This window comes from Talpa europaea, assembly GCF_964194135.1.
Source record: "Talpa europaea genome assembly, chromosome: 12".
In the NCBI taxonomy this organism is placed as follows: domain Eukaryota; kingdom Metazoa; phylum Chordata; class Mammalia; order Eulipotyphla; family Talpidae; genus Talpa; species Talpa europaea.
This window is the reverse complement of record NC_140079.1, coordinates 8,466,314-8,480,392: the sequence shown is the minus strand read 5'-3', so window position 1 is coordinate 8,480,392 and position 14,079 is coordinate 8,466,314. Positions and strand designations below refer to the sequence as shown.

General features: G+C 55.1%; 1 protein-coding gene across 3 annotated transcripts in view; it reads right to left on the bottom strand.

The window, feature by feature from the left end:
* Positions 1 to 8,603, bottom strand: part of CELF5 (CUGBP Elav-like family member 5) — a gene marked incomplete at both ends in the record, with an annotated part of 40,498 nt that extends 31,895 nt beyond the window's left edge. For all 3 annotated transcript variants that reach the window (XM_084249542.1, XM_084249541.1, XM_084249543.1), the window contains one exon: positions 8,345 to 8,603. In XM_084249542.1, the coding sequence (XP_084105668.1) occupies positions 8,345 to 8,603 (259 nt within the window). The remainder of the gene's footprint in view (positions 1 to 8,344) is intronic.
* Positions 8,604 to 14,079: the final 5,476 nt, after the last annotated feature.

The window sequence follows — 14,079 nt, the reverse complement described above, 5'->3', positions numbered from 1 at the left end:
GAAGTGGACATGCTGGATTATGTGGCAATTCTATGTGTAACTTATTTTAGGCACCTCTGTCCTGGTTTCCATAGAGACTGGCCCTTCTGACATTCCCTCCAGCGGACACAGGGTTCAATGTCTCCACATCCTCACCAGCTCTCTGTATTCTGTTTTGTTTGTATAACAGCCATCCTAACGGATGCGAGGTAGTACCTCTGGGTGCTTCTTCTATGTGGGTTTTGCTGGACCCTCGACTCAGGCTCACCCCCTAATACATCTCTCTACCCCACCCCCCACCACATGTCACCCCCTTAAGTGACATGGACCTAAGGACTATAATGACCACTGTCTCCACCTCCCACCTGTACAGTACACTCCTGTAGGCACACAGTAGGCCTGGCTTGCTCACAGGTGACATACAGTAGGACTCATAATAGTCGACAGTCGGAAGGGTTGGGTGGGTGAAGACGTGACCCCACAGCCCAACCACCCACTTAGATGACACCAAATCCCTTCTGGTGCTGCCACTGTTATGACGCGCTTGCTGTGCTTCCCTGGGGAGGCCCCATCCCTCTCTCAGCCTCCGACTCCCCACAAGTAGAAGGTGGAGCCAGGGGCCCCTCGCTCTGGTGGGGATGCCTCATCCAGTCCCTCTCCTAGGAGGGTTCCGGGACAAGGATGGAAATGAGTGTCCCCTCCACCTGTCAGATGGGAAGACCCTCCCCTCCAAGGCTGCAGTCAGGCTTCACGCTCCCTTCCGCCCCTCACTCATGGACCCTCTGCAGCATCTCCAGGCAAACCAGCCCCTCAGGAGCCGCTTGGAGAAGCTGGGTGCAGTTGTCCTGGCAGACATGTCTCCAGGCATGTCCTGAGACCATTTGTGCCTTAATGTCCTCACCCAGAAAATGGAGGCTCCACAGTTCATTTTCTCCGGATGCCGGGCTCCCTAAGGGATCCTGCCCTTAGTGTGTCCACGGTCTCTCCCGGCCCCCACCTGACTCAGGGTGAAACCCACAATCTTTTCCATCCTCTCCTGCTCTCACCTCCTCCACACTCCGCTCCAAGCACACAGGCCTCCTCCCTGGTCCCTTCAACACTCAAACGCAATCTGACCTCAGTGCCTTTGCGCACGCCGTGTCTTACTCCAGGAATGCCTTTCCCATGACTTCAGATGACACCGTTCTCGTTTGTCATTCAGGTTTCATCCCAAATGTCACCTCCTCCCAGAGGCCATCTTGAACCACCTGAGATAAGCTATCGCTCTCGAATCCACACCTTTTATTTTCTTCACAGGAACTCACTCCTATCTAAATATCATTTCTTTGGTTACTCGTATATTGTTGGTCCCGCCTTTCCACAGCATTTCTTTGTGTGCCAGAGCCTAGTTCAGTGCCTGGCACATCAGAAAGATTTGACAACTAGTTGCTGACAACTTGTGGGCCTGGCCATTTGTTGAGGAAACCAACAATTTAGAAGATATTAGTAATTATATGAATCACATTACATAAATTCATTCTAAATTTTACAACTACTCTGGAAGATAACTATCAATATTCCTTCTACTATAAATGAAGGAACTAAAGCTCCAAAAATATGAGGTTGCCTTTTCAAGATCACATAAAGGCAAAAAGTGAACGAGAAATGGAAATCAAGCGTTAGACGGCAAAGATTTTGGTCCTTCCCATTCACTAGGGGAAGAGGTTGGTGGTCCATGCAGGCGAGACATCCATTCTACCATCCTTCAGTTCATCTGTCTATCCATCCATCCACCCAACCATGTATTCATCCATCATCCATCCATCATCCATCCATCCATCCATGATCCACCCATGATCCAGCCATGATCCAGCCAGCCAGCCACCCATCCAGCCATCACCCATCCATCTCCATCCATCCATCACCCATCCCTCATCCATCCATCATCCATCCATCCATCCATCCATCCATCCATCCATCCATGATCCACCCATGATCCATCCATGATCCAGCCAGCCAGCCACCCATCCAGCCATCATCCATCCATCTCCATCCATCCATCCATCACCCATCCATCATCCATCCATCCTCCATCCATCATCCATCCATCCATCATCCATCCATCTCCATCCATCCATCACCCATCCCTCATCCATCCATCATCCATCCATCCATCCATCCATCCATGATCCACCCATGATCCATCCATGATCCAGCCAGCCAGCCACCCATCCAGCCATCATCCATCCATCCATCATCCATCCATCCATCCATCCATCCATCATCCATCCATGCATCCATCCATCCATCCACCCATCCATCATCCAGCCCTCATCCAGCCAGCCATCCACCCACTTATCCATCCATCCACCTGTCCTTCACTTCCTCATTCCCCCATCTAGCCACCATCCGTTCTCCCTTCCATCCATCTATCCATGCCTATGCATCCATCCACTCTCTCATCCACGCATCTACTCCCGCATCCACTGAGTCATGGCCATCCGTCCACCCATTCATGCCCACAGCAGCTATCACTTATCCATGCAGCTATTCAGCCTTAGCCAGCCCTCGCCCCCATCCAATCCCTCCCACATCTTCCTGTCCTCTCATCCCCTTACCCTCATTCTCCCACATGCTCCACTTGAAAATGCCCTCACAGACTGACTCGTCCGTGAGGCTCACCATCACCCCAGACCAACAAGATAATCGCAGGGTCAGTGCCTCTCAAGCCGAGCCGTCTTTCCCTCTGCCTCTGGTCACCTCAAGTCCAAGGACAATCAGCCTCCCTAGGTTGCGTTTGCCCACAATCACATCTCTTAATTCCTCTTCGGAATTAAGAGGATCACGGTTTAGCCTTGGATGTGGCAGCTGAGCCAAACTGCTGCATGACCGGGGACTGAGCGTGGCCCACCTCTGGGCCCTGGTCTCCTGATCTCACCATATGGGGGAGGGGAACCCTGTTCTCATTGCAACCTGGACATACATCTGATTTCTTGCATCCCATTCTCTCCATGCCGTGGGCCTCACCCTGAGGAGAAGCTTCCATTTTATCCATTCAGTTGTGAGAAGCAAGTATTACCTGAATAAGGGTGAGAGGCCCGGAAGAGGCTGGTGGTGGCAATGGCAGGCAGCAGGACAGAAGCCCCTTTCCATGCAGGTCTACTGGGGTCTTCCTGCTCTAAATCCTTCCGTGGCTCCCCAGGGCCCTCAGAAAAGAGTCAAGCTCAGTTCAACATCAGAAGCTCTTCAGGGTCCTGCCAGTGCTCTCTCCAGCCTCACTTCCTACCCCAGCCGCGCACCTCCACACCTCCAGGCCATGGCCAACCCGCTCCTGTGCCCGCATCCACAGGGCAGTGGTCCCCATCTGGCTGGCTCACTGCTGCTACATGTGCTTCATGATAAGTGCTGTGTGTTCATAAGGATGAAAACATGAAATGCTTTCTTTACCTGGCAAGTTCCTTCATCCTTCAAAGCCCCAGTTCTAATGCCATCCCTCCACGCAGCCAAACTCTCCAGGCAGAGCCCCCAATTCCTAGCTAGTTCCTCAACCCTGCACCCCTCCCTTGGACCCATTACCTGCCCACCATGACTGCAAGTGCCAGTATCCAGCTCTGTCTGTCCTTCAGAGGGGCCTTAGACATCACTTGCTTCACAAGCAAGACCCCAAAAGGGTCAGTGAGAGAATGAATGAGTGAGTGAATGAATGAATGAGGTCCTACTGAGTGTTCTCAACGGCCAGAGTCTCACTGGCCAACATCAGGGGTGAAGGAGAGGTAAACCTATGTCAGAGGCAGCTTCTGGGTCCACTGCAATGCCCAAACTTCTAGATGAGCCCAGTGAGGTAAGTCCCACATCAAAGAGGGTCCTGCTGCTCCCAAAGGAGCACCCCTGGCCGAACAACCCCCCTCCCCTCCCCTGACGCTCAAGGGTTAGTTCTCCCCTGGGCCTTTGCTCCTCTCTCTGCCAGCAACACCATGCCCCACCGACAGACCCTGTTCACGCTTCAGGTCTCGGCTTAGCCACAGAAGCTGCCCAGCCCCTGTCACCACACCATCCTCTGCCCAGCCCTGTGCCAAGAGCAACAACAGCCACCCCGGTCCTCACCATCCCGTCCCCCCCTGAGATGGAGGCCTGGGGGCCTCCTGATCCTACAGGTGATACACCACCGGGGGCAGGGGCTGACGCTGCCTGCCCCAGTCCACGTGGCTCCAGAGAAACCAGACTCATCTAAATCCAAGCATTTAAGTGCTCTCCACACTGAGCGCCGCCTCCAGGAAGCCCTCTTGATGTCCACACCTATTTTGACCATCACAGCCCTGACTTCACTGCCTTGTAACCTCCTGGTTCCTCACAGCGTATCCCCAACCAGTCAGGGGGCAGGAAGAGTCTGGGAGTGATTTGTGTCTGTTTTGCCCAACATTGTTCCCGGTCTAGAAAGGGGCCTGGTATACAGCAAGTGCTCAATAAAGGCCAGTCATACGGGTACATGGGTTGTCACTACATAGGGAATCCCATCAGGATGCTGCTCAAGTGGAACCCTAGCTCCCCTCAAACACAGGCACACAGTAGGCACACAGCGCTTGCTGCCTGGGGGGTGGGGGGGTGGGGGGGTGGGCAGAGATTCTCCATTAATGCAATGAAAATTGGACATTTGGGGAAACTGAGGCACAGAGTGGGGCTGGGCTGGGCTCAAAGTCACATAACCAGCCCTGGGGGCTCACGCCCTGTTCGCCTTCCCAGGTCCCCGGGCGCCACCTCCCGGGGCTGGCACGTCACACTGGGGCTCCACGCCTCGGAGCAGAGCACAGCGGGCTCCAGCCTCCCCTCCTGCCGCCGAGCGAGCAGCTGGTGCTCCCATGGAAACCGCAGGCCCCCGCCCCCCCCACCTGTACCGGCCCCCCTCGCAACCTCCGCTTTAAGACAAATATTGTCATTAACATGCAAATGCATATGCCATTACCATAAATGGGGGCCGCGCAGCAGCGGCGACAAGTCCTAGCGAGGCGAGGCGTCTGCCCCCGGCAGGGCGAGTATTAAGATGCAGGCCCCGCAGGAGCGGGCCACGGTGGGGGGGCCAGCACACCCAAGCCCCTCTGAGGGAGGGGGGGGGGGTGTCTGCCCGCTCACTGGGGGCTGGGGGGCCGCTGAACAGCAGCCAGGGGGAGACCCATTCCCAGCAGACCCCACTCCTGGCCTGAGTCTCTGCCCCGGATGCTCCCTTCTTCTGGCTGAAACACAAATCTTGGGGGCCTCCTCTGACTCCCACCCTCTCACAGGGGTGTGGTGGGGGGGCTCCCTCTGTTTCTGCCTTTCTTGCTCTGTCTCTTTTCTCTGTGTCTCTGTCTCTCCCTCTCTGACTCCATCTCTCTCTAACACAAAACAAGCCAGTGCCCCTGAGTGGGACTGTCCTCACCACCCCGCCCCAAGCCCTGTCCCAGGCCCAGAGGTCAGATGTGTGTCTGGACCTCAGGCCTGCCTCTTGGTCTCAGCATGCACCCTCCCGCACAGGCCCTTAGGAGCTGGGGTGTCTCCCTGCATCCTTGGCTGAGGCTGTCAGGGGTCACTCTCCCCCCAGCACACCTGGGTGGGGGGGAGCTCGCCTTGGGCTTGGAACCCGGAACCCTTGGTCACACAGATACACCTCTGCACCCCCTGGCCTGGGAAAGAGGTGGGCAGGTGAGGGGGAACCCAGGCCAGGTCTGGGACCCAGTATTTGCCCCTCCTGGACTCAGTTTCCCTTCTACATAAGATGTGCTGAAGCTCCCGCTCCCAGCCCAGGGGCAGCCCCTTCACATGACCCCTGAGAGTGACGAAGGATGAGGTCAGCGTGGGGCGGGTGATGCTTCTGGCCTTTTCCTGCTGGGTGCCGGGATGATGGTAACCCACACCGGGTGTTTTTGCCTCACCCTCCCGGGCCCTTTTACTCTCCTGGTATCCACCCTCATGGATTCTCCAGCATCCAGGACTCCAGATGATTCCTGAGAATTTCTCTCCACACCCCAGGGTTAACACCCACTACCCCTGCTGTTTCCAGCGGGCACCCTGCACCCTGTTCATTCTGCAGAAACTCAACCACTCACTCCCCAAGAACACTGATTTACCATTCATCATTCTACCTCCCTTTGGCTGAGGCCCAGAGAGGGCAAGCCACTGGCCAGAGGTCACACAGCTGAGTCACAACCACAGGTCTCAGTCCCAGTGGAGGCCCCCACCTCCAGCTCACCACCCCCTCCCCCCACAAGTCTTCCTTCAATGAAAACCAGGTTGGGTCCAGCTAGGCCCAACACAGGTGGGACAGGAGGGAGGCCACTGACCCCAGGGTCTCAGCGGGCGATTCCTGGGCCTGCCTCCAGGGCTTGGCCTCACCCAGGGTCCCTTCAAAGTGGAGGGCGGGGACCTGGCATCACAGATGTCCTGATTTCCACCCACCAAAGAAGACTGGAGAGGGAAAAGACAGCGAGGAGACCATCATCCCAACACTCTCTGATGGGGAAAAATAACCCACATTCCTGGGGTCCTGCTCTGGTGACAGCGGGGAAAGTGAGGCTCAGGCCCAAGTGAAAACTCAGCTCCCACTCCCTCTCCCTCGCTGTGGGGGTGGGGTGGGGGATTCCCAGGGGACATTAAAAAAAAAATCAAAAAAGGGGAGGAAAAGACCACCAGGTGTCTTCACACACACACACCCCCACCCCGTACCCCATCTGTTTACCAGGCTTAGCTAACAGTAGCCTTGCAATTCAGTGTTTCAGAGGCCGGTGTGGCTTCCCATCAGAATCTTTATGGAAATGGGCCCATCAGACACAACAAGGGGCGTGGGCATTGGAGAGAGTCCACCTTAGAGCCCCAGGCCCCTGAGCTTGACTCATGAGTGGGGTGAACCCCTCTGCCCTCTACAGGGAGGAAATTTTCCAGGCTCCTTTTTTTTCCTTTTTTTTTTTTTTTGGTGATGGTTGGATTTGAAAAGATGTGGGGGATGGGGGTTCTTTCCTCCCCCAGAGTACCAGCTGGAGGGTCCAATGGAAGTGACAGGCCTGGGCTCCATCCTGCCAGACTCTCCCTGTGGGCTTCCCCAGACCCTTCATTCATTTATTCATTCATTCACTCACTCGCTCATTTGTTCATTCATTCATTCAACAAACATGTATTCATGCTTACAGGGCCTGGAACACCGAAAGGAGAGATGGAGACACATGGGATCTGAAATAGGTCATGGGCCCTGGCCCACCCCTCCAGGGCCTTGCCAAGGGTGTCCAGCACAAAGCCTTCGCTGTGCCCATCCTGGTCCCCAGCACCCAACAGGAGAACTGTCTGAGCCACCCTGATTCAGACACTGGGGCCACCCCCTCCCAGCAACTATCAGAGAAAATCAGGTGGGAGGGAGACAGGCAGGCCCCCCCCACCTACCTGCCTCCCCCACTGGTCTCCAGGGTCGCCCACGCCTCCCTCCCCACCCCAGGACCTGGGTTCTGCCAGACGGACAGTCCAGGCTACTGGCTTTGGCCTCAGATCTCAACACATTGCTAACAGGCTCGGCCAGTTTTAACTTGAGCCAAAGGTGGAGGCAGGGAGAGGAGGACAGAGAGATGGAGGGGGAGGCCGAGCCCAACAGAGAGGGTGGTCAGGGGGGAGGCAAACAGCAGCATTTTGGCCATCTGAGGCTGGTGCTTCCCACCGCCCCCCAGCCCGGCTCGGCTGCCTGCACGCCCCCACCCACGCTTTCTTTGTAGTTACCGATTAGCCCGAGGTCCTGGGCATCCGTGTCCCCCGCGTGGCCAGCTGGACCTGCCCCGCCAGCCTGGCTTTGTGAAAATGACCAAAGCAATGGAGTCCAGAGGTGCAAACTTCCCCGACGGGGCCTGGGGAGGCCGAATGAATGGGGGAGGGGTGGCAGGGAGGGGTGATGGTGTTGAGCAGCTCCCCCAGGAAAGGAGCAGGAAAGAGTGGGGGGGGGGAGGGGGGGTGTCTAGGAGGAAGGGGAGGGAGAGAGGGAGGGGGAGAGAGAGAGAAGGATTCTGGGGGGAGAGGATGGAAGGTAGAGGGAGACGGGAGAGCAGAGAAAAGGAAAGAGAGGAAGAGGAAGAGACAGAGAGAGGGAGAGGGGGGGAGAGAGGGAGAGAGAGAGGGAGAGGGAGAGGGAGAGAGAGAGGATGCCGGAAGGTGGGGAGGGAGGGAGAGGGGGCGGAGGAGGGGAGGGGGCCAGCTCGGATATGTCAGCTGCACCCCCAGAGGGGGGAGGAGGGGTGGGTGGAAAAGGGGGGGTTAGAAATGAAGCCGAGGCAAGCGGAGGGAGGAGGTGAGGAGAGGAGGGTTGGGGGGACAGAAGATGCCGGAAGGTGGGATGGGGGGGCCGAGGGAGCGGGCGGGGGCCGGGGGCGGAGGCGCCCACCTTTGTGCATGCCCGTGTAGGGGTCTTTGAGCACCGTGAGCTCATAGATGCGACCGAACTGCTCGAAGAGAGGCTTGAGGTCCTTCTCGTCCAGGTTCCGCGGGATCTGGCCCACGAAGAGCTTGATGGCGTCCAGGTCCTTCATGCCGTCGGGCTGCCCCCCGGGGGGCTCCGGCCCGCTGCTGCCCACGGGCGAGGGCCGCGGCTGCAGGAGCTGCTGCTGCTGCCGGCGCGCCTCGCTCTCCGTCAGGCGGGCCATGGCGGGCGCAGGCGGGCGGCGGGCGCGGGACCGAGCCGGCGGCGGCGGCGGGCGGCGGGCGGACTCGCAGCTGGAGCGACGGACGCCGCCTCCCGCCTCCCTCCCGCCCGGGCCCCGCGCCCTCCTCCCTCCTCCGCGCGCCCGCTCGCTCCAGCATCAGGACCACAAAAGGGCGGCTCCGCAGCGGCCCCTGGTGGCCGGAGCGCGCCTCGCCGTGCGCACCCCGCGCCCGCGCGCGTCCTGCATCTCGCACGCCCCTCCCCGCGCGCGGCCGAGCCGGGAAACTGAGGCCCGCGGGCCCGGCACGGCCGCCTCTGGGCGGGTGACCAGGAGGCTTCGCGCACGGCGGGCCCGGCTCCCCCCAAGGATAACAGCAGCCCACAGTCCTGTGGGTACTTTCCCGACGAGCACAGATCTGGGCTTCCCACCTTCAGGTGTGCCGTGCCTCATCCGTAACAGCAGCAGCAACAGCAATAGTATCAGCGCACAGAAGGAGCAACTTGATGATAGCATGTGCCTTGCTCCGAGTTCAGCACTTTTATGCTTATTACTTATTGAGTATCAACTCTGTTTTTTTTAAATAATAAATTTTATTTTTATATTCCCCATACAATTGCAACCCCCCCCCATTCTGACCCCAATCCCTCCCCTCCCGCCCCCGCCCCCCAAAAAGTGTCTCTGGTTCATAGTTTTTTTCAACTCTGTTTTTTAAAGATTTATTTATTTATTATAAAAGAGCTGGGGTACAGGCCAGAGGTGAGGCGGGGGTGAGAGGACTCACCAGAGACAGAGTGGGGAGCAGAACAGGCAGACTGATGAAATACACTGCTGAGGGGAGCAGCGGGGAGCCAGGAGAGGTCTGCTGCGCCATGTGGGTTGCTCCAGGGCCAGGGATGGAACTCGTGCTGCAGTGGCTGCAGGTAGCCTACTTAGGTTGCATCTTAACCCCTTGCACCAGCAGGGAGGCCCCTGAGTATCAACTCTAACCAGAAATAACACTTTCTATCACACTTGTTATGTGAACCTACTCTTGAAATTATTTAAAAGGATATTGATGCATTGGGATCAAGTGCTTAATGGCCATCGCGTCACCCTGCTTCAAACTCTCCAAAATGTTCCCAAATGAAAGCCCAAGTCCCCCCCACATCCACAAGGCCTGTCCCCTCGCTGTCCTCACCTCCTCCCTCTCTCTCCTTCACTCACTCTGGTCCAGCTACATGGGCCTCCTTGTTCCTCCAACACACCAGACATGCTCCTGCCCCACCGTCTTTGCCCCAGCCCCTCCCCATGCTGAAACACCCTTCCCCCAGATGGCACATGGCTCTCTTTTGCCACCCCCACCCCTTTATCCACCCGTCTCATCTAAAATTGTTCAATCTCCATCCCGCCTTTTTCAGGATTCCCTTGTCCACATAGCATTTAAACCCAGGTTGGTGTCATTCTAGCACGGTGCTTCTTTACTTGTTTACTGATAAACTACACAGCTCTTTCCAGGTACCAGATTTTGCGTGAAGTACTCCTTACCTTGTATGAACTCATGCAACCCACACCACAAACCCCTGATAGGTACAAACAAATAATGAGAGTCCATCACACAAATGTGATGATGTAACAGAACTAGAGGAGGAGGGGCAACAACTTTAGGAGTCAAAGTGAGGCAAGTCTCCTCAAATAAGCTGACCTTTGAGCTAATGTGCAAACAGAACATCGAGGGCAAAGGCTCTAGGCCAGAGACTGCTCTCTGGCTGAAGGAACAGCGAGGAGACTGCAACTGGGGGCAGGAACCTCTTTTGGACTCAAGGGAGTGATCTCAGGGGCTCCATAGAAGGCATGGAGCTAAGACCTTATATGAAATATTAATTTGACCCTCAGGGACTCACCTCCTGCATAAAATTCAAGAGGAAGACACCAGAAACTCAGTCATCAAGATAAATTATAATCTAACTGTGTGAGTAGATTGCATTTTCCTTATGGTCCATTTGGACACTGGAATATTATATAGTCGTGAAAAGGGAAGCTCTGACACTCACGACCATGGGGTGGGACCGTGAACACACCATACTCGAGGAGAGAAGCCAGACACATGAGGCCATGCGGTGTGAGTCCACTGGAAAGGCGCAGCCACAGAGAGTGGGTTCATGGTATTAAGAGCAGGGATATGTGGATGGGAGTGACTGCTAAAGGGGACTGGTAACTTTTGGGGGGTGATGAAATGTTCTGGAATTAGTGCTGATGGTTGCATAACTTTGTGAGTTACTGAAAGTCACTGAATTATAAAAAAAAAATCAATAAAATATTTAATGCAATATTTTCAAAAATCTAAATCAATGCAAAAATACAATGAACAAAATATAAAAATTTCAAAAAAAGGCAGAATTGACATTACTGAGCTTTCTTTGGCTCAGCATGGCACTGTGACAGATCCTGGCTTTATTTTAATTTTTAATTTATTTGTCTTCTTTCTTTTTATTTGAAATTAAATTTTTACTTTAAATTAAAGATGGGATCAGTAACAATGACGTGGTGAGCCAAAAGGAGAGCTCACTAATGCTAGTTCTATTTTAAATGTTGACATTCATTATGAAGCTTTTTGATTACCTTAAAATATTTATTCTTGGGCCTCCCCGTGGCGCAGCGGTTGAGCGCTGGGTGGCAAAGCTGCCCGTGGCCTCTGCGGCGCCGGTTCGATCCCCGGCTGCTCCCCGGCCACCGGAGGAGGGTCCCGCATGGCGCGCAGACCTCTCCTGCCGCCCGCTGCTCCCCTCAGCAGTGTACTTGGTCCTTCTGCCTGCTCTGCTCCCCGCTCTGGCTGTGGTGAATTCTCTCACCCTCCCGCGCTTCTGACTGTACCCAGTGCTTGTATAAACAAAACAAACAAACAAACAAACAAATAATAAACAAATAAATAAAATATTTATTCTTGACGACCGAGTTTTCTTGGCACACCCTTAAACTTTGCTCTCTCTGGTCATAGCACATCCCTTGTGACAACCGTAAGAGGTGAGTACTATTCTGATACCACTTTACAGAGAGGGTAACAGAAACTCAGAGAGGCCAAGTCCCTGTGCAAGGTCACACAGCAAAGGGCTCTGGGATTTGAGCCCAGTCAACCTGACTCCAGGTCCACACATTCCTTCCTCATGTTTTAACTGGCCAAGTCTCAGTTTCCTCATTTGTCAAGTGAGATTAAAGAGTGAATAGGTGAACACCCTTTGGGAATTCAATGAGCTAAGGTATGAGGCTTAGTATAGTGCCTGGGGTATCTTTAGCACTCCATAAATGCCTCTTATCAGACTGCTATGCAGCTACCCACCCACCTCCAGATGGGCAGGGCCTCGGGGTGGGCCTCAGAGCAAAGCCCAGCTGAGGACAAGTGCCCTTTCGCAGTGTCCCCCTGGCCCTGCCAGTCCCTGGTCCTCCACTGGGCCCCAGGCTGGGCTGGTGGAGCTGGCTGGCTGGAGACAGGCTCCGTCTCCATGGAGACCCAAGCAGGATGCTCAGAGCCCCGTGAGCCTCTGATGTGCCAGGAGAGTCATTAAATAGAATAAAAATAAGAACCCACCAACCCTCCTGTGAGCCACAGACACATTTTTCTCAGCCTCTTCTTCCACTCAAAAGAAACTGGGGAAGAGGGAAGAGGGGAGCCTTTGAAATTTTACCATCAGCATTTTAGGTTGAACGACACTCATCCCTGGAATTTACTCCCCGGCCTCTTGACACACGCGCCAGCCAAATCAGGGGCGGGTCAGGGCAGAGCAAGCAGGCTGCGGGCCTGGTGCGTGAGCAGCCCAGAGGTTAGCTCTCTGATTTATTATTAGCCTGAGGAAATGTGGTCCTAATTGGTACCATTGCAGGAGACCCACAATTTGGGGCTGTAACCAGGGAAGCAAGGAGGGTGGAGCAGAGCCTTAGGGGTGCCAGGGCTGGAAGATTTCTGGCAAGTGGCCCCACTCTCTGGACCTCTATCCTCCTAAACCTGCCCCACAGCCTTTGTGCTTATTTAGTGTTCATCTCCCAGAATAGGCTTCTCGAAATAATGACATAAATAAATCACTTAAATTCATTTACTTAAACACGTGATCTTAAAGGAAAACTGGATTTGGGGGCCAGATTGCTCTCTCTGGGGGGCCACCCTGGTCACTGTGGGGTGTTCAGCAGCCTCCCTGATCCCCCCATTCTCAATGCCAAGGGCACTCCCCAAGTCATGACAACCACAAATGTCCCCATACATTGCCCAGTGTGCTCTGGGGGCCAGGGTCATCCTTGAATGGGACTCCCTGCTCTAGAATGCCCTCCCCGGGGGCCCCACTCTCTCCTGATGGCACCCCTGCCTCCACCCATCATTCCTGTCTGTTTCCCTTGTGTTATTTTTTTTCACACTCCTGGCTTCCTTTCCAGGATGCACTTGAGGCATCACCTCCTCCTGGAAGTCTTCCCTGATGCTTAAGGACCCAAGTCAGATGCCTCCTCAACTGCTTGTGTGACCCCATCCCTCTCTGCCCACCTCAACTTCAGCTTCACCCCAGAAGTCAGGGAGCACAGAGCTGCCCCCAGGATATACCCAACAGGTGGTGGAACGACGGACGCCTGTGGAACCTCTCTTCATCTCCTCTCTTTTCCTCCTTTGGATTTTGGCCTCTTCCCTCACTGATCACAAACCACTTGGAAATCCAGAAAGTCTAAAACTTACAAACAGGAGAGGAAACTGCACTGATGTAGCAAACACAGCCAGCGGGTAGAGAGCTCAGGCATTGGGCTTACTCTTCTATCGGTGCCCAAGGGAACCAGGAACTTCCCCAAACCAAGCAGACTCAGGCCGCCCAGCCTCAAGCCCACGCCAGCATGAGCCACCCCGTCTGCCTGGGCCGGGCGTCCTGACCAGGTGATGGTGACACTAACCGATCACTCACACCTGCCCACAGGCCGCGCGTGTCAGCCGCGCATGATGGCACCACGACCACCCCGCTTCTCAGGGACCAGTGCGGTGCCCAGAAGTTCCAAGGACACACTTTATTTTTCTACTTCCCTGTATTTTCCCAGGGCTCTGGGCACTAGAACCCCCTCCCCCTTGGGTGCTGAAATAAGCATGGAACATAAAAGCCGGATCTCCCGTGCGTACGTTCACAGCTCAGTGGCATTAAGCACCTCCAGGCTGTTGCGCAGCCGTTCCTGCCCTCCAGAGCCAGAACTCGCTCCTCTTCCCAAACAGAAATTCTGTCCCTATCGAGCACCGACCTCCAGCCCTCCCTCAGCCCTGGTGCTCCCTCCCGCCTCCTGTCTCTGCGGATGTGGCTCCTCTGAGGACCTGTGAGTGGGTCAGAGGGATTTGTCCTTCTGTGTCTGGCTTGTTTCACTGAGTGTCATGTCCTCAAGGTCCAACCACAATGTAGCATTTGATAGACTATGCTTTCTTCTTTCTTTTAAAGATTTATTCTTATTTATTTAAGCATACAAGAGCTGGGGTACAGGCCAGAGG